The sequence below is a fragment of the Phycodurus eques genome, chromosome 16, assembly GCF_024500275.1.
Source record: "Phycodurus eques isolate BA_2022a chromosome 16, UOR_Pequ_1.1, whole genome shotgun sequence".
NCBI classification, from domain to species: Eukaryota; Metazoa; Chordata; class Actinopteri; order Syngnathiformes; family Syngnathidae; genus Phycodurus; species Phycodurus eques.
The window spans coordinates 4217643-4242674 of NC_084540.1; the positions used below are offsets into that span (position 1 = coordinate 4217643).

Here is a 25032-nt window from a genome sequence, read left to right on the forward strand (position 1 = left end):
ATTCATGTCATGTATATAGAATCACACCATACATAATTAATAGGGGTTTAAAAGGTATATAAATATTTTAAAAAGTGTGAAAGGAAGCTATTCCAAATACTTTAATGGAGGTACCGCCAACAGTAATTCAAAATTAACCATTAAAGGTTTATCAATTCAGGTGACAGCGCCACCTCGTTAAAGCAGAACCCTGGCCCCGCCCAAAGTGGGAGGGTGCTACACATGTATAAAAATACTGAATTTTGCATTTTTAATATTATCTTCTTTCACTCCTGTGGTGAAGTATGAATACGAAAGGTACACAAAAATACAATCTTTTATTTGTTGTCTTGAAAATAAATGTAAACCAATCAGTACCCTATATATGTAATTATACAATGTGGCAATTCATTGGTAAACCGTACATACGACAATAAATCATCATATCATTCAAATATTATATTATGACAAATGTTCTTTTCTTCGTGCAGGTAAATGTATAACGCAAACAGATTGCACTATAATAATAGTAATAATAATAATATATCATGGTGGTTACATTGATTACTATAATTTCTGTACTTGTATTAAACAAATTGCGATGTAAAAGCTGTCGACTGCAATGACAAACAAATACATGTGTAAGAATGGAATCCTTTATTAGTTCCACAGGGTGCAAATCAAAACGCTATTTTCGTATGTTAACATGTTTGTTGGCCTGGACTCGTTTTACATCTGGTTCATATTGAGTGTGGAATTTGAAAAGATTTTGCAAGGAGCATTATCTAAGACGTAATTATTGCACACAATTCTACATGCCCCTGAGTAAACAAGACTAATGCAGCTTCCAAAATGACTTGTGCAAATACATTTATTAATATAGAGTACTGTCATGAGCGGTGTCCTCTCGCCCTCTCTCTCTCCCCATCCCTATCTCTCTTGACAGTAATCAGCACCACCTCGGCCGTGCACCTGTCATTAATCAGCCCTCATCGTCACCCGCATAAAAGCCTGCCGGATCCCGGAAACTCTCGCCGGAGTATTAACGCTCTCGTGCGGTACGACGGCTCTCAAGCCTCTAGTAAGCCACGCCACTTCTTGTGATTTTTCTCACCTCCGTGTTTCTCCTTCTCCTCGGTGCTCCCTTTGTGTCCCTCGCCAGCCGCCTGTCCTTGCCACCGCCTGCCACACGTTCCCTGCCTCAACAAACCACCAGCATATCTCAAGGACCATCTCCATCCCCCTTTGTTCAATAAACGTTTCATCACAACCTCTCAGCCTACGCCTGCTCTTAGGTCCTGTCTGAATCAACTCGTGACAAGTACGGTATCACCGAATTTTCATCATGGAGGCATTTAAAGTGCACATGCATGTTCGGTCGGTATTGATGTGTTATCAAAACTAAAAAGTTATACAGTGGAATTTCAAAAGTCAAACACTCGAATAGCAATACTGTTGTTGCAATTACTTTAAATTGTAGCAAAGTGAAATTTCTTCAGTGTTTACCATGAAAAGAAATTTTAAAAAAGTGAGATCATTGTACACTTTTTAACTGCAGCGGTACCTATAAAAATCCTCAAGTGACAAGAATTTTCCTTCCCCATTATGTTTGTTTCAAGCCTCTTTAATGTTTGAGTAGTTTTACTTGATTTCAGTTTTATTAATATGAATTAATTTTTCTTTATATTTTTTGAACAGTTAGGAATGTTAAATGCTATCCAAAACATTTTCTGGAGTGAATAAAGATATTAAATCACTTTACATTAAATGTCATGAAACTGAGTTGTGTTCAACTTTTGAGGTTCTACTGTACAGTATTTCTAGCATTTATAAACAAGCCTTTATAAATACACACACATAAACACTTTTGTGTTTAAAATATTTGGAATAAATAATCCCACCCACCCTTAAACTGGCTGACCCAACAACCATAACATGCATCCATGCTTTACACGTGTCATGCGCAAAAGGCCCCACTGGACACAAGCATTCATCATTTCAAGCAGGCTTGTGTGGAAGAAAATAACAATAGTGGTAATGCAGAAGACGTGTTACATCGAATGCAGACACATTTAAGAGAACATTCTTCAGAACTGCTCCAACAAGGTACTGTCTAAATATTTTGTGCAGCTCAGAATTTAACAATAAGATGATGAATACGTGTATCTTTGTGTCACATTTTGGGGGGCAAAAGCGTCATTGCAAGGAATAAACTATTGAAAATAGCTCTGTATGATACTCAATTACTATATAGTACAAATTCAACTGGATGAGTTTTGAAATGACAAATTATGCCTCTGCAAACATTCCGTAATACACAAAAAGTTGGTGCCCAGTTTCATGGCATTAAAAAGGACGGAGCAGCTGACAACAGAGAAAAGCATCTGACTGACATTTCATGATTTCAAAAAACGTCCAACATGAATCACTCATCTTTAAAGCTTAAAATAAATAAATCTGTGACACTATAAAAACCCGGGCAACTAAAAGCAAACTGTTTACTCATTTTTTAGACATGCTGCCCTGTTATTATGCAGATTTTTTTACATTTTTTTTTGGAGTATGTTTTATGAGCAGCATTGTAAAACAACAACAACAAAAAAATATTGTTCATGGTTTGGATTATAGTTTAATACAGAAAAATCACTGAGCATACGGTCTATGTTCATATAATTTGATCAGTAACGGTAAAGACATGGCCCACTGAATTTCCTATTGAAAATCAATGACTTGTACTGATATGAGAACAGTATTTGGGTTAATGGCAGTTGTTATCCATCAAAATGTCATTAATTGTTTCTATGAAAAAAAACAATTCTAAAGTAATACTTTTCAAACTTTTGTCAAAATTTCTTTGCCGTTAGGTCTTCGAAATGAAGTTTCATGATTTGCAACATATTTTCTGATGATGTTAATTCATTTTTTTGATATGGAAGACTTTTCTCCTATTGCTTAATATGTCTTTTCCATGAAAACGAATACAATTGCATCTTAGCGTCTTCAGTGTTCTTTTACAAACGCTCCTTTGTCACTCAAGCTTTCTTTACCGCTAATTCCACTGGAGAGAGCCTCATTATGTTGTTGCAATACACCAGCGGGATCTGTGAGCTGAAGTGCCAGGATGAGGCAGGCATTTTGCATTCACGCAATAGCAGACAGCAAAACAATTAGGTATTTCTGAGATATGAATGAATATGTATGAATTAGTGCAAGTGTTGGAACGATTGCATGTCTTTACCGTTATTACGATTGTATAAAGACGAGTGAAATGGGTTTAACGAGTAGTTAGGATCATTTAGCGCTTGTACAGTATCCACAGTTTGAAAGGCAACACATGTAAATTGCAATGCAACTCACATGGTTTTTATGAAGCGGTTGATGTCTTTTCCATTTTGTTTTTTTGTCTTTACTGTTATAAAAATAGGTGTACAGTATTTCAAAGGGGCACCACCATCCTACTTTGAATGCTTAAAATTTAAAATCAATAACTTTTTGAAAATAGGACTTTAAGCAGGTCTGTTTCATAATGGGAGACATTTACCCATATAAAACTAAGGGAGCATTTAAAAAATTGCTAAATTAGATGTGTCTTTACCGTTATTGATCAAATTATATGAAAATGACCCACATGCACGGTCATTTTCTGTTGTTTTGTTTCAGTGAGAGTGCATACTCGCAAAAAAAATTTGACCTCCCAACCAGATGTTTTCATGAGACGGATCTTTTCTCTCACCAGCGTTGTCTCATAAACTGAGTCTTTGCTTTCTTTATCCTTTCCAGTTCGGTCATCCTCACTCGTCGTCCTAGTCTAGTGTCCAACCCCAAGGAATCTTTTCATGTGCTCATATACAACGTAGGAGATGCTAACAGCTGGAATGACTTTGAGAAAGTTGGGTGTGATACCACGATACAGACCAGACACACCTTCGTTGGATAAGATGAATTTGAACTGGCCCACCAAGGTCAGTTTTGGGTTACCCTCCGTGCTGGCTGAAAGAAGTGGAACGATTGCGGTCACACAGTCTCACATGACAGGCGGACTCATTTGCGTCATCAGAATCTGCAGCAAGTCTCACCTTGCGCCTGCATTCGTGTCCGAATGAGAGCAAGTGGATATGACGCTAGCTGCCCACAGGTGCTGGAAACAGTACCACAGCCCAGTAGGACCAAAACACCTGGATCTGCAGAGTCTAGACAGTACCTCTGAAGCCAGGCATTCTTTAGAGTCTGAAGGAATGACAAATAAAAGTGTTTAGATAATAAAAAATGGAATTGGAGGGTGACAAGGTGCTATAAAATATAGCTATACCTGCACTACAACATTAATTTAGAGTGGAACTTCCAAAGTCACTATCTCCAGGACTTTCCAGGACGCCGATCAACAGCCAATTTGTTAATATTTCAAAACCACTTTTACCATAACAAATAATTCCAGGTTTCTGGGTCAAAATCTTTTAAGTAATATTTTAATATTGTAACTGTCATACAAGTGTAAAATTACAGTAGCAGACAAACATGACATGATCTGGAAATGAGGAAAAGGGATTGTGGAAAGAGACTCAAATTCAAACTATCATACACGTGTAAAAAGCTAACTAACTTTTTTACTATACTATATATACTATATTAAAACTTGATAAAACAATAATAAAATAAACTATAGTGGTACCTTGAATTTTGAGTTTAATTTGTTCCGTGACCAAGCTCTTAACTCAATTTAATCGTATATCATATTAATTTTCCCGATTGACATGAACTAAAATGCCATTAATCCGTTCCAACCCCCCCCAAAATACACCACGATTTTTTTGTTACGGGTTTTTAATAATAATAAAAAAAATAGCACTGTATTGTAGAGAAACATAACAAAACATAATAAGGAACAATGTAAAGAAATAAACTGGTTTTATACAGAGTGAGGCAAAAGTCGCCATACATAGGAAAAAAATGTATTTTTAAATTTTACAATTATAACCTATTCTTTTTTTTAATTTTCAGACATATTTAAGATGCCTTTGACAAAAGAACGAATTAAAATCATTTTGATGGCCATGTCTGGAAGTAGTAGAAGCCTGGCTGCCGAAATTGAGCTCAGTCAAAGGAGCATAAGTGGCATCCATACAAATTGCAGATGCTACAGCATATGAGTGAAGATGACACAGTTAGACAATATTTTTGTCCTATGTATGGTGACTTTTGCATCACCCTGTAAAGTGTAATTACTGTATGTACTGTTCTAGTTGTCTGCTGCATATGTGCCTTTAAGGGGCGTGGCCTAGTGAGTAACTTCAGGAGCTAGAGTGGGGTTGGCCTATCAGTGTGTGTGTGTGTACGTGTGTGTGTGTGTGTGTGTGTGTGCGTCTTCTGGACGCCAGTTATGTCCTTCAGCCTATCCTTGCCGATGTTCTGATTTTGTATTTGTGTGTTTGATTGTCCCCTTCTATAAACGGCTGAAAATGCATCAGCGACTCCGGGTCTCCTTGTCTATATGCAGGAGCATTACAGCTCCCTAATTGCTCCAATTATTTTCACTTTACTCTTGGCTCCCAAAACAAAGCAAAATATCAACCAAGGTGTGGCTTGTAACTCCTAAAACTCTTTAAGTTGTACACTCATTGTACCACTCCCTTTTTGACCCTTGCTTTTTTATACTTATGGCGACTTATTGTAACTGTAGTCATACATTACTGGTTCATCATCTCTGATACACTTGGGTGGCTGCATCACAGAAAACATAAACAAACACATTTATTTCACTAGCTTCTGAGCTGAAGTCTAATGAGATTTGCTATAGTATCGTAACACATGCTGATGACGCTACGATGCTATGTCTTGTGGGATGTCGCACATAATGACATTTCAAACTTGATGTTTTTGTAAGCCTTCTGATCTATACTGATCCTGACCGTGTTTGGTTGCACATACAGTAAAGTTGGACTATGTCCTTAGGGGAATTTGGTTTTGGATGTTACACTGTGTCCAAGACATAGGTTGACTTATTTCCACTAACCTCATACACAGCTAAATCGATACCAGCATAGGGGATGATGCCGATTGTATTTGGCAGGTAGCCTCTGTAGAAAGCCCGGACTCCCTCCCTTTTCAGGATTTGTCTGGCACAGTCAGCCATACCTGAGTATTGCCCTGTCTTCCTCAATGTTAGACGGGTTTTCAGCACCTACCGAATAGAGAGAGAAAAAAAACATGGATTAAGAAAATAATGCTTAATTTCATGGTGATGATCCAAATTGTCATATTTTTAAAAGTCGTCAAAGAGCCAGTAAAGTGATCCTCTCTCTTTTTTAAAAAATATATTAAATATGTTTGAAGTTATGTGATAGATTGGCGTTCCCGTCGATCCACCTCGCGAATGTACGCTCCCTACCCAACAAAATGGACAAGCTTCATCTTCTGTTAAAGACCAGTAAAGACATTGGACGTTCCGCCACCATGTGCTTCATGGAGACCTGGCTTTGCGACGCTCTACCCTACCCTACCGCGACATGGAATCATCGGGGAAAACAAAGGGCGGCGGGATATGTTTCTATAGCAACAAAAAATGGTGTACGGACGTCACGGAGCTCAGCACACACTGCAGCCCGCATTTGGAGTCGCTGTTTTTGAACTGTAAGCCATTCTACTCGCCGCGTGAGTTCGCATCATTCATCCTGGCTGGAGTCTACATTCCGCCTCAAGCTAACACGAACGCCGCACTGCTAACGCTCGCCCGAACAAGTCAACGAAATTGAAAGAAACACCCGGACTCACCCCTCATTATTCTCGGGGACTTTAACAAAGCTAAACTCAACCACGAACTCCCTAAATACAAGCAGCACATCGACTGTCCTACCAGGGAAAATAACATTTTAGACCACTGCTACACTACGCTAAAAAACGCATACCGTGCTATACCTATTGCGGCCCTGGGCTCGTCTGATCACTGCTTAATACACTTAATTCCGACGTACAGGCAAGAACTTAAATGCGCGAAGCCTACAGTGAAAACAGTGAAAAAGTGGACCAATGAAGCAAAGATGGAACTTCAAAGCTGCTTAGACTGCACAGACTGGAGTGTCTTTGAAAATTCAGCTGGCAGCCTGGATAAATATACGGACACAGTTACATCCTATATCAGTTTCTGTGAAGATGTGTGTGTACCAACAAAATAATTTCACACATTCAACAACAGAAAGCCGTGGTTCACTGCTAAACTTAAGCAGCTTCGCCAAGCTAAGGAGGACGCATATCAGAGTGGGGACAGGGCCCTGTATAATCGAGCTAGAAACCAGCTGACTAAAGAAATTAACATTACAAAGAGGAACCTTGCAGCAAAGTTGGAAAAACAGTTTAGCGCTAACGTCTCTAAATCAGTCTGGCATGCATGACTAATTACAAGTGAAGATCCCCCCCAAGCTGAAAACAATAGCACGCTAGCCAACGACTTGAATACCTTCTACTGCAGATTTTAAAAGGACATTTGAAAAGGAGAGCGTTCAACACCATCATCCCTGAACTCCTTTCATCCAAGCTTCTCCAGCTCAGCGTCTCACCTGCCATCTGCCAGTGGATTTACAGCTTTCTGACGGGCAGGACACAGCAGGTCAGGCTGGGGAAGGCCACCTCATCCATACGCAGCATCAGCACTGGGGCGCCCCAAGGTTGTGTACTCTCTCCGCTGCTCTTCTCTCTCTACACGAACGACTGCACCTCAGCGCACCCGACTGTCAAACACCTGAAGTTTGCAGATGACACCACTGTCATCTGCCTCATCAAGGACGGTGACGAGTCTGCATATCGACAGGAAGCGGAGCGGCTGGAGCTGTGGTGCGGCCGACACAACCTGGAGCTGAACACGCTCAAGACTAGAGATGATCGTGGACTTCAGGAGGCATCCTTTGCCACAGCTGCCCCTCACGTTGTCCAGCTGCCTTGTGTCAACCGTCGAGACCTTCAAGTTCTTGGGAATTACAGTCTCTCAGGACCTGAAGTGGGCGACCAACATCAACTCCGTCCTCAAAAAGGCCCAGCAGAGGATGTACTTCCTGCGGCTTCTGAGAAAGCACAGCCTGCCACCGGAGCTGCTGAGGCAGTTCTACACAGCGGTCATCGAATCAGTCCTGTGTTCTTCCATCACAGTCTGGTTTGGTGCTGCTACAAAAAAGGACAGACTCCGACTGCAACGGACAATCAAAACTGCTGAAAGGATTGTCGGTACCCCCCTACCCACCCTTGAGGACTTGCACGCTGCCAGAACTAAGACAAGAGCGTGCAAAATCCTCTCTGACCCTCCGCATGCCGGTCACCAGCTCTTCCAGCGCCTTCCCTCAGGTAGGCGCTACCGATCAATGCAAACTAGAACTAGCAGACATTCCAACAGCTTCTTCCCTCTTGCAATCAACTTCTTAAACAGCTAACCTACAATTCCATTGCAACATGCTGGCAATTTTTTGACTTGAGTTCGTTGTCACATTTCTGTGGGGCCAATTAGACATTACTCGTGCACTCACTGTAGTTGTCTCGCCACGCTGCACTATTTGCATATCTGTTGTTTACCAATACTGGCCACTCACGCCAGAGTAGCATCTGCTCCATTTGCACACTGATTGAGGAGTATCTGCAACATTTGCACAACCAACATTGTCCAAGATTATCGCACTACTCGTCCGTTTAAACCGCATACACTCCTTGAAGTCTCGGCGCCCTTTGCACAATGGTCATTGCACCGGACTATTGCAATATTAGTCATTCGAACTGCTCTAAGTGCTAGAGGACTCTGCATCTTTTTGCACAATTGTAAAAAAAATAAATAAATAAATGTACCGGCATTACCAGATAACTAGCAACCCTTTACTTCTCAGTGACTGTTTTTTTTGTCAATGTCTTTATGTCTCCAAAGTGTTCTCTGTCAATTGACTGTCTGTTGTCGTACTAGAGCGGCTCCAACTACCAGAGACAAATTCTTTGTATGTTTTTGGACATACTTGGCAAATAAAGATGATTCTGATTAAGTGCCACAAGATGGCGACGCGTGCATACGCAGCTGCTGCTCTCTGTCCCAAACAAATGGTGTTTTCATGTTTTTCGTCTTATAGGTCCGAGTGTTTTAGTCCGTCTTCCTGATGTCTACATGAGATTCTGCTCGACATCGGCAGAACTACTTTTACGGAGTTAAACTCTACTCTCACTGAGGAATTATGAAACGGCGGTCTGCTCTGGGTGCCTACAACAACTCTGACCCCCATTCCTGCGTCGCGCCCAGAGTGGAGGCGCCACGGACGGCGAAGGAGGAAGCAGAAACAGGGCAAGCGCGGAGGTATCCGAGCTAGGCTAGCGGCTAAACCACACAAGCCGGCTATTCCCTCCATTGTGTTAGCCAACGTACGGTCTCTGGACAACAAGCTGGATTACATTTTACTGGTCCGCTCTACTTTTAAGACGGTGTGAAAGTGCGGTGTTTTTGTGTTTGTGGAAACATGGCTTAACAGCAGCGTTCCAGACAGCACCATTCAGTTTGACCGGCTAGCATGCTACCGAGGGGAGAGAACTCTCACGGGAGGTAAGACTCGTGGCGGTGGACTGTGTGTTTACATCAAAGACACCTGGTGCCGGGAGGCTATCTTGGTCAGTCAACACTGCTCACCGCTACTGGAGTTTATGGCTCTGAAGTGCCGGCCGTTTAATTTACCGAGGGACTTCACTGCCATACTGCTTGTGGCAGTCTAATGCACGCTTACAGACCACTGGTTAAAGTCTCCCAACCAGTTAGGAAACAGGTACGAGTGTGGCCAGAAGGGTCCCTTGAGGCACTTCAAGACTGTTTTGCCACCGCAGACTGGACCATGTTCAAACAGGCTGCCACCTAGAACTCCATCACAGTCCTTCAGGAGTACACAGAGACTGTTACTGCCTACATCAGCCAGTGCATGGATGATGTCATGTTAGTGCTAATCAGGAGCCATTGCTGTTGGGGGAGGTCTCCAGACTACTGAAGGTGACTTTTAGATCTGGAGATGAGGAAGGCCTGACGACAGCCAGAGCCAATTTGTCCCGTGGCATCAGGGGGGCCAAGAGAGAGTACTCCAGGAAGATCACCCACCGCTTCAGTGACAGCTATGACACCAGGAGTCTGTGGCGTGGTATTCAGACCATTACAGACAATAAACCCTCACCACAGACATGCAACACTGCTAAATGAGCTAAATGACTTCTTTGCTCGCTTTGAGGCACACAACAGCACTCCTGCACACAAGACTGCACCCCCTCCTGGTGACCAAGTGCTGACACTGACCCGGGACAGCGTGAAAATATCTCTCGACAGGATCAACACATGAAAAGCCCCAGGCCCAGATAACATACCTAGTTGTGTTCTGAGGGACTGTGCAGCTGAACTCACAGATGTCTTCACGGACATCTTCAACACCTCCTTGAGTCAGGGTGTTGTCCCCACGTGCTTCAAAGCCACCACCATCACCCCGGTCCCGAAGAAGTTGTCTCCCTCCTGCCTCAATGACTACCGTCCCGTAGCGCTCACTCCCATCCTGATGAAGTGCTTCGAGTGGCTAGTCATGCACTATATCAAGACCTCCCTCCCCACACTCCTTGGACCCCTTCCAGTTTGCATATCAGTCCAACCGGTCAACCGATGACGCCGTCTCCACTGCCCTCCACTCTGCCCTCAAACACCTGGACTCTAAGGGCTCATATGTCAGACTGCTGTTCATAGACTTCAGCTTAGCATTCAATACCGTCATTGCTCAACTACTTATCTACAAATTGTACCAACTGGGGCTCAACACTTCGATGTGCAACTGGCTGCTGGACTTTCTGACCAGGAGACCGCAGGCAGTACGGGTCGGCAGCAACACAGTCAGCACCATCACTCTGAACATGGGGCCCCTCAAGGTTTTGTGTTGAGTCCCCTCCTCTTCACCCTGCTGACCTATGAGTGCAGACCAACATACAGCTCCAACCTCTTCATCAAGTTTACACAACTGAGGTGGGTCAAATCAGCAACGGGGACGAGACAGACGACAGGAGTGAGGTGAGACGCCTGGGCGGGTGGTGCACGGACAACAATTTCGCCCTAAAAAAACAAGGAGATTGTTGTGGAGTTCAGAAGAGCGCACTCCCAGCATGCTCCCCTGAACATCAACGGTGCTGCGGTGGAGAGAGTGTGTGGCACCAAGTTCCTGGGAGTGCACATCACCGAGAACCTCTCCTGGATCAGCAATAACTCATCACCAGCATCTTTACTTCCTGCGCAAGCTGAGAAGAGCCAGAGCCCCGACCCCCATCATGTGCTCGTTCTACAGAGGGACCATAGAGAGCATCCTGACCAACTGCATCACTTTGTGGAACGGAGCCCGCACCGCATCCTACCACATAGTGAGGGTAGCTGAGAAGATCATCGGAACCTCTCTCCCCTCCATGCAGGACATTTACAGCACCCGCCTCACCGGCAAAGCCCTCCGCATAGCGGGGGATGCCACCCATACATCACACAGCCTCTTCAGTCTGCTGCCATCAGGGAGGAGACTGCGAAGTATGCAGGCCAGGAATAGCCATCTCAAAGACAGTTTTATTCATCAGGCTCTCTGGAATCTGAACTCTCTGCCCCCTCTGCCCACCTGAACTCTGACGCCCCACACACACGCACACACACACACACACACATCAAGACACAGACACACACCAGACTCGGGGTCGCACCAGCCTCTTTAGCAGCATTGGGGTTTTGTCATCTAATTTATATGTCTCATTTGCCTTGGTTCTCTGATCTTGACTATGTCGCACACCTCACCTGATCGTTGACATTGCACATCCAATTAATACTTTTTATACTGTACACAACATAGTTTTATTTTGCTTTTTATATTGATGTTATTATTTGTGCTGTCTTTGTAGCACCGGGGGCCCTTGAGGACCGTAATTTCAATTTGTGTTACGCATATTGAAGAATTGACAATAAAACCACCTTGACCTTGACCGTCAAAACTTGTAAATACTGAGAACAATTTAAATTTCATTAAAATTCATTTCATTCAAATTTGGCAGGCTTGTTACCAATACTGTTCTCTGTGGTGTGCCAAATTACAAGACATTTTTTCTTGGTCACTTCACTGAACCTTTAAGTAAAAACAAGAATTTTGCTATGTCGCCACTCTTAAGGCTCTATTTTTCGTAGACAGCGCATGTGCAGCGGTGCGTAAATGCCGGTGGATTCTGGTTTTCGTGGAAGCCAAGGATCGCTTTTAGATTGGGCCTGGCAGAGCAACATGTTGGTGGCAGAAAGTCAGCCTAAACGTACGCCTGCTCAGAACACATCTAAATACTGGCGCAAGGTAACTAACGCAATTTTGGTGAATTTGGTCAGGGCACAGGCAGTCAGATACTGAGGTCTGTGGACATACAGTATTTAAGTCACCAGCGGTGATCACCAGCTATGCCACCATGGGGGATCTAGGCTCAAGACCCGATCGGACCATCTGCCAACATCCCCCAGACTCACGGGTGTGGTGTCCTTGAACAAGACAATGATACTGCCAAACTGATCCCTGGGCTCTTCAGCTGCCCCCTGCTCCAGTGTGTTCCACCAACAAGTGTGTGTGTTCACTGCGATGGGTAAAATGCAGAGAACAAATTTGAGGCCGATGACTGTGGTGTCGTCTGCAATCTTCAGGAGTTTGACAGCCGGGTGCATTAAGGTGCAGTCGTTGTGTAGAGAGAGAAGAGCAGCGGAGAGAGGACATATGAGTTGGTCTGGGCAGACTTTCAAGCAAGTGGGAGATCTTGTTGATCTTTTGTTGTTTAAAGACCCGTTTCACGTCCTGTTTGTGAATAGTCCATGCGGAGGGGTAATGTAATGGTGGTCGTCGGTGGTGTGGCTGGGTGAGTGTGTGGTGTAAAAGTTTCCTTTTCAAATCTGCAGGAGAGGGTATTCAAGCAGTTAGCCAGTCTTTCATTGTTCTCTGCTTGGGGGGGGGGTGATCGCTTGTAGCTGGTCAGCGATTGTAATCCACGCCACACTGACCTAGAGTCATTTGCAGCCAAAAGGATTCTTAGCTTTTCTGCATAATTTCTCTTTGCGATGTTGATTTCTTTTGTCAGCTGATTTCTGGCTTTATTGTACTAGGCTCTGTCCCCAATCCAATAGGCATCTTCCTTAGTTAAACAGTGAACCACGTTTTTTTGTTATTGTATGTGTAAAATGTCTTTGTTGGCACACACACGTCTTCACTGAAGCTGATGTTGGATGTACCAGTGTCCACATTAAGTATTCATCCAGGCTACCAGTTGAAGCTTCAAAGACACTGTGCAGTCTAAACAGTCTGGAAATTCCATTTTAGCTTCATTAGTACACTACTTCACTGTCTTCACAACAGGCTTCGCACATTTAAGCTTGTGCTTGTATCTTGGTATTAAGTGAATTAAACACTGATCAGACGAGCCCAACGCTGCACGGGTAATAGCACGGTACAAGTCCTTTAGCGTGGCATAGCAGTGATCTAAAGTGTTGTTTTCCATGGTGGGACAGTCAGTGTGCAGCTTGTATTTAGAGAGTTCTTGGTTGAGTTTTGCTTTGTTAAAGTCCCCATGAAAAATGAGACCTGAATCTGGGTGCCTTTTTTCAAGTTCATTTACTGTGTCAGCCAGTGTTTGCAGTGCCGCATTTGTGTTAGCCCAGGGGAGGGGGGGGGGGCGGCAAACACCCCCTGGGCTAAAGCAAAGTCACGCAGCGAGTAGAATGACTTACAGTTCAAAAGCAGCAACTTCAAGTCTGGGTTGCAGTGTGTGCTGAGCTCCGTGACATCAGTACACCATTTCTCGTTGATGTAGAAGCATATTTCGCCAAATGTCTCCAGTGAGACTATTATTGCGCCACATTTAAAGGGAATGTAAGGAGCCACATTGATTGGTGGCAAATGAAGTTGGCTGTAAACACACCCACAGTGGCGCAGCCAGCCCATTCTTGAGTCCGCCAGGCTGCACTGGTCTACGAAATTACCAACACCGGTCTAACCCGCCCCTGGTGGACAGTTACGCCTGCTGGGCCGGATTTACGCCGGTCTTGAAAATAAGGCCCTAAAAGTGTTTGACCAATTAAGTCTCAAACACAATGATATGAGAACAAGTTTGTTTCAATTCTGACCAAAATGTGATTCATGGACATATTTACAATTAATTTCACCTCAATTGTGTCAAGGCAGCATTACTTTTTCTTGAATCTTCAATAAGTAAACAAATAAATATGTAAAAAGTTTAATGTTTTGACCTCCATGGGGTAAATGATGGTTTGGGCAGTTGCTCCTGCCAAAGAGCCAGCAAGGAATCTTTCTTGTACCCTCAAACTTCCCCCTTCCCTGCTGCCACGGATCAGCCGTTTGATCTAAAGAAAGACAAGAGGAAAGAAAAAGAGACCAGGTGCAGATATGAGGTTGCAATTAAGGGCAAAAAAATTGCTTGCTTCAACACCCCCTCCCCCACTAAAAAAAAAGAAAAAGAAAAAAGTTAGATTGAAGTCTGTAAAATTACTACATAGATGATTCCAGATTCATTCAGAAATTAAAGACAGAAAAGGCCTTCATTGGACAGCTGCTCGTTGTTGACTTATTAACACTGACCTGTTCATAGGCCATAAACTTAATTGCAGATTCTGGGGCAATCTTGAGGACATTGATGCCATTTCCCCTCCAGAGTGAAAAGACACCTCCTTCTTGGATCATTCCTCTCAGCCCCGACCACAGATTTGTCCCACGAGACACAGAACCATGTACCTTGACACACAATCCAGGACAGCGGTCTTATTATATCATGTGCTAAATTTGGGAACAGACTCCCTCATGAATGTGGTTACTGCACTGATCCTCTTGTGCATGCTCTATTCACGCTCTTTTGAGAACCTGAGCAAGACCCTAAGATACTTGTACTCATTTAGATCAGTTTAAATGTAGATACCTGTGTTTCTGAAAGTTGTGTTTTTAAAGTCATGATAATGAAATAAAAAAAATATGTTTCCTGCATGGAACCTCTGGATGATGTCATGTATTAAGCTAAAGAAAAGCAACAGTGAGAGTAGCTGCTGCGACATTACTAAATTATAGTGTCATACATTAACCTGTTGACAACAAATCTAACAAACACAGTAAATGTGAATATGTCCCAAATACAGTTAAGTCCATACTGCTTACACCACATACAAAAAAAGCATTCGCATCAATAGATGTGGAGGACAAACATATACTGTACCAAACCCTGCAGGATACAAACGAGATGCAGCCATTTTACACATATGTACTTCACATTTCACACAAACAAAATTATATTTCAGGGCCTAAAAAACAACATTTATCTCCACTTTGTCGAAGTGCAACTGAAAGGACTCACCTGCAGGAAAACTTTCAGGCGATCCAAAGGAGCAGTTCCTGTCCTGGACACAGCACCTGCCATTGCTCCAGCAACCAACTGCCTCCATACCAGTCCGGACTGCCGTTCCTTCTCTGAGAACTCATCTGGCACCGTCAAATGTTCCCCAATGTCAAACATCTTCCAATAGTTTTGAGATTAATGAATTTCATTATTAATTTTGGGTACAACACACTGCTAAATTTGCATCAATGCTGTATATACGCCTTCATATAGTCTGTATGTGGCGCTAAGGCATAAGCGCAGCAGTAGATTCACAAACACACTCTGTGACAAAATATTTCTGTTATCGACCTCTGTTATGTTCCTTGATCCTTCCCATTGGATTTCTGTTACTTTGCACACCATTGATTTCTTCTGAAGGACATTCCAAAGGGTTATATGATCAGTTGTATGGTATGTTATGTTTGTGCAATGGTTCTGATTGATTTTCCATCTTCCTAGCTTCACAATTGCTTGTTTTTTCACCAATATACAGATCTCTGTTTTTCATGTTGGTTACACCTACAACAAGTATAAATGTTCTTCTTCAAAGGCAAAACCCAATCTGAAACTGACCGTAGACATTCAGCACTATTTACTGTATATTATAGAACACAGCTGGACAACAAAAAAATACCTGTCAGTTACCAGTTTCAGTACCTACTGCACATGCTGCATTCTAAGTTGTCTATTAAATAAAGATCTAAATACCTGGAAACAAAGCTGAAATGTTGATCTCTAGTTCATATTCATATTTTGATGTCCAATCCAAATGTCTTCAGTCTGTGCATGCAGACAGATACGAACGATCGCGCATTCGGGGGATAGACTAGAACTTATGAAGCTAAACTAATGATAGATGTGACCCAGAATCTAGCATCTTTCTTAATAACTTTTGTATGAGCACACAGCCCTACAGAATTATGTCCACCTCAGGTTGTTGACAGCCTATATGTGCTCAACTCAGTACAATTAAATACTGTAATAACAAAGGCTTTACGGACAAAGTCTGCACCTCATATTTATCACAAAAGGTGTACAAAATGAAACAGCCACAAATCAGTCTGCTTTGACCCCCCTAACATTCTTAACAGCTCTCTTATTTTCAATGCAGCATGATACAATGCAAGCATCACAATGAATCAAAGATCACATGTTATTGCAACGAGAAGGGTTCCGCAACGACAGCAAATCAACCACAAAGTATAGTCGTGAGTGCTGGAGTACTCAGATTATTATTATCGTCAACATTTCAACACAATTACAGGAATTTGATTACTCACGTGGGAGTGCTTCCAGTAGTGGACAATCTCCTCCATGTTGTGGAAAGGATTGAACAGGAAGTGATCGCGCCATTCTTTCCAGTCAATGGTCATGGTGCCATCCCTGTCCATGCTGGGAAATTGACAAACTTGTTGGCTGGTTGGTCAATCCATCCATCCATCTATTTTCTGAGCCGCTTCTCCTCACTAGGGTCGCAGGCGTGCTGGAGCCTATCCCAGCTCTCATCGGGCAGCCTCAACTGGTTGCCAGCCAATCGCAGTGCACATACAAACAAACAACCATTTGCACTCACAGTCACACCTACGGGCAATTTAGAGTCTCCAATTAATGCATGTTTTTTGGATGTGGGAGGAAACCGGAGTGCCCGGAGAAAACCCACACAGGCACGGGGAGAACATGCAAACTCCACACAGGTGGGGCCGGGGATTGAACCCGGGTCCTCAGAACTGTGAGGCTGACGCTCTAACCAGTCGGCCACCGTGCCGTCTGGTTGGTCAATAAAAACAATAATTATAATTCGGCTAGGTAATATTGTGTTGGGTTTCATTATATAATTTGGCATGTTGTATGTACTATTACTTTGACAACAGAAATTTCAAAATCTACAATCATTTCACTTTTAAGTTCAATACATTTGCATTTAATCTTGAAGAACTGTTTATATTAAAACATTTATTTCGATAATATTTTTATTTAAGATTTATTCATCCATCTATGCATCCATCTTCTTCCACTTATCTCTCTATTTTCTGTGACCGTGCTTCCTCATCAGCATCAAGGGTGAGATAAAACCTATCCCAGTAGACTTTGTGCGAAAGGTGGGATATACCCTGGACTGGTCACCACTTGATTAAAGGGCACATATAGATAAAACAATGCACGCTCCCATTCCCACCTATGGATAATTTATAGTGAGAGGAATTGATTGGGATGTTGACATGCTAACCATTTTGACACAGTGCTGCTTTCTCAAAACTCAAAATGTTATGTACACATTATGTAACAGGTTTCATTCCAAGACTGCAAATAAAATAATAATGGTTAAAGTACAGTTGGTATCATTGGAAAGGATAGAAATGAAGCACGTTTGTGGGCGTGTGTGTGTGTTTTCTTCTTCTTCTTTAAAATCTTCTATTGTACCTCTGCAGTATTCTGGAGGCCTGCTCCTTGGTGACCTCAACTCCAAGCTTCTGCAGCAAGTGCTGGATCTCGCCCACATCAATTTGACCTTAAACAAAACACAACAGCATGTTTGTAAAATGTATTTCATCTTTGTAGTAAAACTAACCATTATTTACAAACTTGTAAATTAGGTCAACTTTCAGGGTTTTGTTATTATTTGACCTCTCCCGTGTATACTTTTTGTATACTTTATTGTACTTTTAATTTATATTGTAATCTTTTAGCCAAAATAAAGTCAAACATTATCTGTCTTATATTCCAGTCTAGAAGCTCTGAGGCGCAGTGAAACTGATCCACCAGTCTTTTTGCTCACAGTATGTTCATTATAGTAAGTGCTTCATTTAGATATGGAAAAGGAAGGTATAAATACTTGTGTATGGGATTCAGTGTTTTGATAGGTCAATACCATCATTGTTCCGATCCAATTTGTGGAACATGAGCCATAGCCTCTTCTCTTGAGCCTGCAGGTACTGGGAAAACTCTTCGAAGTCCAGCAAACCATCATGATTGATGTCACTCTCCAGGACTATCTGTGGGTGGAGATAGAAAAGTGTTAGGAATTAAGGCTGGAAAGACGGGAAGATTAATTTTCCTGCGCAGAAAGTGCTTGTGTACACAAGATGTGGTGGGCATACAGACAGCAAAGACGTGTCAGTGGTCACATGGTGAAGAGTGCAACAGATACACACAGGGGGGAGTGAGGAGGAGAGAGGAACACAGTCCCTCCATTAGAGTCCAGCTTACCTGGGGGAAAACTTACAGTAATTTCTCCTCTCTTGATGAGCAAATAGAGAAAGAGCATAAAAGGAAGACAGAATGCCAAACTTTGCTATTACATCTATATCTTCTACTTCAGATGTTTAATTTTGTGGACAGTGAAAGATACCCAAAATAATGATGACTTAAATGAAGCCCAAAGAAATTTAATAACACACTTTAATAACTTGAACAACAAAACGTAACTGTATAAAGAAGTCTAAACCCTTTTCATACATATTTGTGCGTAACATACCATGGTGGAGCTCAATTTATTTTAAAAACAGATGTCCTCAGCCAGCAGGCTGTGACATTTGGGGCCGGGCCGTGAAGAGAGGCTGATTTTCTTTTTTTTATTATTAATCCATCAATCCATCCAACCATTTTTCCATACACCTTATCCTCACTAGGGTCATCCATCCATCCATCCATTTTCTACCGCTTATCCGAGGTCGGGGCAGTAGCTTTAGCAGGGACACCCAGACTTCCCTCTCCCAAGCCACTTCATTGAGTTCTTCCGGGGGGATCCCGCGGCGTTCCCAGGCCAGACATAGTCTCTCCAGCATGTCCTGGGTCATCCCTGCGGTCTCCTCCCGTTGGGACGTGCCAAGAACACCTCACCGGGGAGGCATCCGGGAGGCATCCGAATCAGATGCCCCAGCCACCTCATCTGGCTCCTCTCGATGTGGGGGAGCAGCGGCTCTACTCTTGAGATCCTCCCGGATGACCGAGCTTCTCACCCTATCTCTAAGTGAAAGCCCGGAGACCCTGCGGAGGAAACTCATTTCGGCCGGTTGTATCCGGGATCTTGTTCTTTCTGTCACAGACCCACAGCTCGTGACAATAGGTGAGGGTAGGAACGTATATCGACTGGTAAATTCGGCTTAGCTCCTTCTTTACCAAAGTCCGCATCACTGCAGGTGCAGCACTGATCCGCCTGTCGATCTCCCGTTCCATTCTTCCCTCACTCGTGAACAAGACCCCAAGATACTTGAACTCCTCCACTTGGGGCAGGATCTCATCCCATGACCCGGAAAGGGCACGCCACCCTTTTCCTGACTGAGGACCACGGTCTCAGATTTGGGGGTGCTGAATCTCATCCCAGCCGCTTCACACTCGGCTGCGAACCGCTCCAGTGAGAGTTGGAGATCACGGCTTGATGAAGCCAACAGATACTGAGTCCCACCAAACCGGACCCCCTCTACGCCTCGACTGCGCCTTGAAATTCTGTGCATAAAAGTTATGAACAAAGGGCAGGCTTGGCGGAGTCCACCCCTCACTGGAAACGAGTTCGACTTACTGCCGGCAATGCGGACCAAACTCTGACACCGATCGTACGGGGACCAAACAGTCCGTATCAAGGGATTCGGTACCCCATACTCCCGAAGCACCCCCCGCAGGGCTCCACAAGGTACACGGTCGAATGGCTATTTTGAAAATCAGGTGCATCCACCAGTGTCCTCTAACACGTCAACTGCTCATCTCGGTCACATGATACGGTAGTAAAAAAAAGTAAGCCCAAAAGCTAGTCAAAATGTGTAAAAAACAAAGAGAGCTTCTTCAGAAAGGGGAAAAGGCCAAATAATGAGACAAACGAAGAGCCTACAACTTCAAAGAATAAACATCTGCATTTAAGAGACAATACTAACAGGACTACTTACAAACCCCAATTTTAATGAAGTTAGGATGTAGTGTAAAACATAAATAAAAACAAAAAAACAATGGATTTGCAAACCATTTTCAACCTATATTTAATTGAATACACTACAAAGACAATATATTTAATGTTAAACTGATCATCTTTATTGTTTTTTTTTTGCAAATATTCATTGATTCATCTTCCGTACCACTTATCCTTCACTCGGGTTGCAGGCGTGCTGGAGCCTAACCCAGCTATCATGGGGCGAAAGGCACACCCTGAACTGGTTGCCAACCAATCGTAGGGCACATACAAAACAAACAACCATTCGCACACACATTCACACCTACGGGCAATCTTCAAAAAGTTTTCAATTAACGTACCATGCATGTTTTTGGGATGTGGGAGGAAACCGGAATATCTGGAGAAAACCCCATGTAGGCACGGGGAGAACAAGTAAACTCCATACAGGCGAGGCCGGATTTGAACCTGGGTCCTCAGAAATGTGAGGCGGATGTGCTGCCCGACAAAGTATACATGTTTAACTAAAACCAAGGTAAACATAATTGGGCCAAAGTTGAGTATTTTTGCTGCACTTAAGGTTCCTAAGAGCACAGTGGCCTCCCTAATTCTGAAATGGAAGACATTTGGGACGACCAGAACCCTTCCCAGAGCTGGCCGTCCGGCCAAACTGAGCAATCTGGGGAGAAGAGCCTCGGTGAGAGAGGTAAAGAAGACCCCAAGATCAATGTGGCAAGATGCAGTCGGGAGATGGGAGAAAAATCAAGAAAGTCAACCATCACTGCAGCCCTCCACCAGTCAGGTCTTTATGGCAGAGTGGCCCGACGGAAGCCTCTCGTCAGTGCAAGACACATGAAAGCCCGCATGGAGTTTGCTAAAAACACCTGAAGGATTCCAAGATGGTGAGAAATAAGATTCTCTGGTCTGATGAGACCAAGATAGAACGTTTTGACCTTAATTCTAACCGGTATGTGTGCAGAAAACCAAGCACTGCTCGTCACCTGTCCAATACAGTCCCAACAGTGAAGTGCGGTGGTGGCAGCATCATGCTGTGGATATGTTTTTCGGCTGCAGGGACAGGACGATTGGTTGCAATCGAAGGAAAGATGAATCCGACCAAGTACAGGGATATCCTGGACTAAAACCTCCTCCAGAGTGCTCAGGACTTCAGAGGCTCCTAAGGTTCACCTTCCAACAAGACAATGACCCTAAGCACACAGTTAAAATAACGAAGATTGTGGCTTCAGAACAACTCCGTGACTGTTCTTGAATGGCCCAGCCAGAACCCTGACTTAAACCCAATCGAGCATCTCAGGAGAGACCTGAAAATGGCTGTCCACCAACGTTCAACATCCAATTCCTCATTGCAGATCCAAGAGGATCTGCAATGAGGAATTGCAGAGGAACCCCAAATCCAAGTGTGAAACACTTGTTGCATCATTCCCAAAAAGACTCATGGCTGTGTTAGCTCGAAAGGGTGCTTCTACTAAATACTGAGCAATGGGTCTGAATACTTATGGCTGTGTGATATTTCAGTTTTTCTTTTTTATAAATCTGCAAAAATGTCAACCATTCCATTTTTTTCTGTCAATATAGGGTGCTGTGTATACGTTGTACATTAATGAGGGAAACAATGAACTGAAATTATTTTAGCAAATGGCAGCAATATGACAAAGAGTGAAAAATTTCAGAGGGTCTGAATACTTTCCATACCCACATAGCCTAGCATAAAATCTGGTATGAGAGCAGGCACTTGCACGGACCTTTTTGGCGGCAGGTGCTCAAGCCCAAAAAAAGTGCACCCATTGCCAAAATAATGCATACAATTAAGAAAAAACTGTAGTATATATTTAACTTATTTCTGCTAACGTAATGCTGTTCATTACGTTAGCAGAAATAAATACATTAAATAAAACAAGTCAATATTACAAATATTAACAAAAGAGGTGATTATTAACAAACATCGTTTTTTTTATGTACAAAATGATACCAACATAATTAATTTTAAGAAAATCCACTATTAGTAAACCTATAACCTGTACAACTAAATTGATAAAGAAAATAGAGAGGGGAAGTAAAAATTAACAAGTGAGATAAGGTGGTTGCCAAAGTGCACACACTCTCTTATAATTGGGTATGTGGCTGTGTTCAGAGTTAAGCAATCACATTCAAAGTCATGTTAAATGGGGGTCAGCACACACCTACCTCCATTAAAGTGCATCTGATTAAGCCCAAATAAATTAAGGTGGCAGCATATGTACAATTTTCCCACGGACTCAAATATTAAAACACTAAGTGGAATTGATGTCATAAGAGGATATTTTTCCTATTTCTTTTTTTTTTTTTTTTTTTTAATATTGATGGATGAAGAAAAAAGGAAAAAGAGCACTTTTGTTCATCCAAGGCAAAGGGGCAGGTGCTAGAGCAGCACTTGGGGTCTATGTGTTCACATGCCTGTATGACACCAATTTCCCTAAGTTCTGAAATGATGGCTAGGTAAGTGTTCAATTAGAATTAATGCTGTGCCTTATGCCCGTTAATATAATATAATATGATATAGGCTGCACGGTGGACGACTGGTTAGAGCGTCAGCCTCACAGTTCTGAGGACACGGGTTCAATCCCCAGCTCCGCCTGTGTGGAGTTTGCATGTTCTCCCCGTGCCTGCGTGGGTTTTCTCCGGGCACTCCGGTTTCCTCCCACATCCCAAAAACATGCATTAATTGGAGACTCTAAATTGCCCGGAGGCGTGACTGTGAGTGCGAATGGTTGTTTGTTTGTATGTGCACTGCGATTGGCTGGCAACCAGTTGAGGCTGCCCGATGAGAGCTGGGATAGGCTCCAGCACGCCCGCGACCCTAGTGAGGAGAAGCGGCTCAGAAAATGGATGTGGTGGGTGGATGGATAATATAATATAATATAATACAATATAATATAATGTATTTTGACAACGCCTATTACTACTCCGTATTAACTGCTGAGTATACAAATAAAATTATGACCGAGCCCCTTATATAATACCAATATTGTAGAAAACAAAACGATAGTGTTGCAGGTGTCATGGTCTCACCTCTTCAGCCTCTCCCTGGTGCAAACCTCGAGCAGCCAGTCCAAGTCGCAGCTCACTGATGTCAACCTTGCCATCTTTATTCAAGTCGAGTTGCTCGAACAGATCAGCATATCTCCTCTGACGTTCTGACTCCACAGACGTGCCGTTTTCTGCCTTCGCTTCGTTTTCTCCGCGTTGACTTCGGCCGCACAGATCCTTGTCTTCTTCGCCCATGAAGCTGACAACGCTGACGAGTTCCCTTACTGGCAGGGAATTATGATTATAGCCCGAAATAATATACACCGCAGCAGTACGTCATCACAAGCGTGCACAAATGGAACGAAGAGGTGCGCGTGGGTGCGTGTTGCGCATGCGCAGCGGATTTAAGTCACCGACGGATGCGGCGTCTTTTTCTAGGTCTGGATTGTCATTCACACGTTCCAGGTTCTATTGTGTCACGCGACATTCATCATCGTCTGTAGTGCTCCTAAATTTAATTGAGCATAGATCGTTAGGAGACTCTTTAAACTGCACGCTTAGGTCTATTACTCTGTGGTTCATCCAACTGGACCCAGTGAAGACAATTATAAAAACTTCCCCATTTTAAATATCCCTCCGGCTCCTGTCATCAATACTTAATTAGCAACACTGGCGTGTTGCTAATTTCAGCAATCAGCCCATGTATAATCTTTTTTTTTTTTTTTTCAGATAATACAATGAAATGAAAAAAAAAAAAACAGTATCATGATTTGTTTTTGACATTTGTACAGTGTGTAAAACAAGTGAGCCATTTGACAGCTTACAAGCTAATAATAACTGCATTAGAGAGGATTGTACACTGTGACGCAGAGGGGTAAGCAAATTGCACAGTCGGCGTTCACAAGCTATAACAGAGAGATTTAACAATCTGTATTCCACACAGATCTCTCCAAGAACACATATATTGATTTAAATTTTTTTATTTGGTCTTTTTGTCAGATACCCTAGAGAAATGTCCTTACCGCCACAATGGCATATTGATTAAAAATTAATTAATCTTGTGACATTTCGAAGTTTTTAGCTAACTGTGCTATGCTGGTAGAGTTAGCTTAAATTTTTATTTTAGCTAGCTAGTCCTGTACAACATTTTATATGATTATGAAGTTGTTTACCCGAAAATATTTAAACATATTAACACTACAAGTCGTTTGGTAATGACATGCAATAAAAAATATTATGTTATATATTAAGGGTACAAATGAGGAAAAAACTTACTCTTCCAGTTATCAAAATGTCTGACTTCTCTCTGTCCTAGCGTGTGCTTGAGTGACAAGACAAAATGACACAGGGAACTAAAGAATCAGATTTTGAATAATCTTGATTGATCTGAAAATGGTCAACGTGGCGCTAATGACAGCAACTTTAAGGAACAGACATATTTTAGTAGAAATAAAAGACAGAATTTTAAATGTTTTGTATATATGATGAGAAAGCATTAATTCTATTATATTTTAAGGAATTTATGGTAAAGGTTACACCATTTTAGCATTTTTTTAGTAGAAAGATAGCGCTTCATATATCCAAACCCTGTGTTCCAAGGACAGGGTGAAAACTGTAAAATACCACTATAAATCCGCTCAGAAAATGTCAAAATATACTAATATTAACATGAAATTTGAGACAACACTTATAATTAGGCACACCCACTGCTGGTTATTGAAAAGAACATCTATTTTAAT

The 25032-nt window shown here is 42.6% G+C and overlaps 1 protein-coding gene across 3 annotated transcripts; it reads right to left on the reverse strand.

Moving 5' to 3' along the window:
- Positions 1-298: 298 nt before the first annotated feature.
- On the reverse strand, positions 299-23653 carry LOC133414663 (mitochondrial adenyl nucleotide antiporter SLC25A23-like). 3 transcript variants are annotated; one of them, XM_061700179.1, is made up of 10 exons: positions 23336-23653; positions 18257-18380; positions 17809-17896; positions 16668-16779; positions 15364-15522; positions 14601-14753; positions 14252-14365; positions 5990-6157; positions 4056-4206; positions 299-3969 (listed from the first exon to the last, which is right to left on the reverse strand). In XM_061700179.1, exons 1-10 carry the CDS (start codon positions 23546-23548, stop codon positions 3788-3790), a joined length of 1464 nt encoding a protein of 487 aa, XP_061556163.1. In that variant the 5' UTR covers positions 23549-23653; the 3' UTR covers positions 299-3787. The 3 variants fall into 3 exon arrangements, with proteins under 3 accessions (XP_061556163.1, XP_061556165.1, XP_061556164.1); XM_061700181.1 differs by lacking the exons at positions 18257-18380; positions 23336-23653 and having other exon boundaries at positions 15364-15488; XM_061700180.1 differs by lacking the exons at positions 18257-18380; positions 23336-23653 and having other exon boundaries at positions 15364-15488; positions 16668-17891.
- Positions 23654-25032: the final 1379 nt, after the last annotated feature.

Excerpts from the sequence above, each read along its gene's own strand:
- LOC133414663 (XM_061700179.1), bottom strand. The coding sequence starts at position 23,548 with ATGGGCGAAGAAGACAAGGATCTGTGCGGCCGAAGTCAACGCGGAGAA. Across the intron at positions 17,897-18,256 it reads ATTGGATCGGAACAATGATG|GTCAAATTGATGTGGGCGAG; the intron begins GTATTGACCTAT and ends GTTTTGTTTAAG. Across the intron at positions 14,366-14,600 it reads AGTTTATGGCCTATGAACAG|ATCAAACGGCTGATCCGTGG; the intron begins GTCAGTGTTAAT and ends GTCTTTCTTTAG.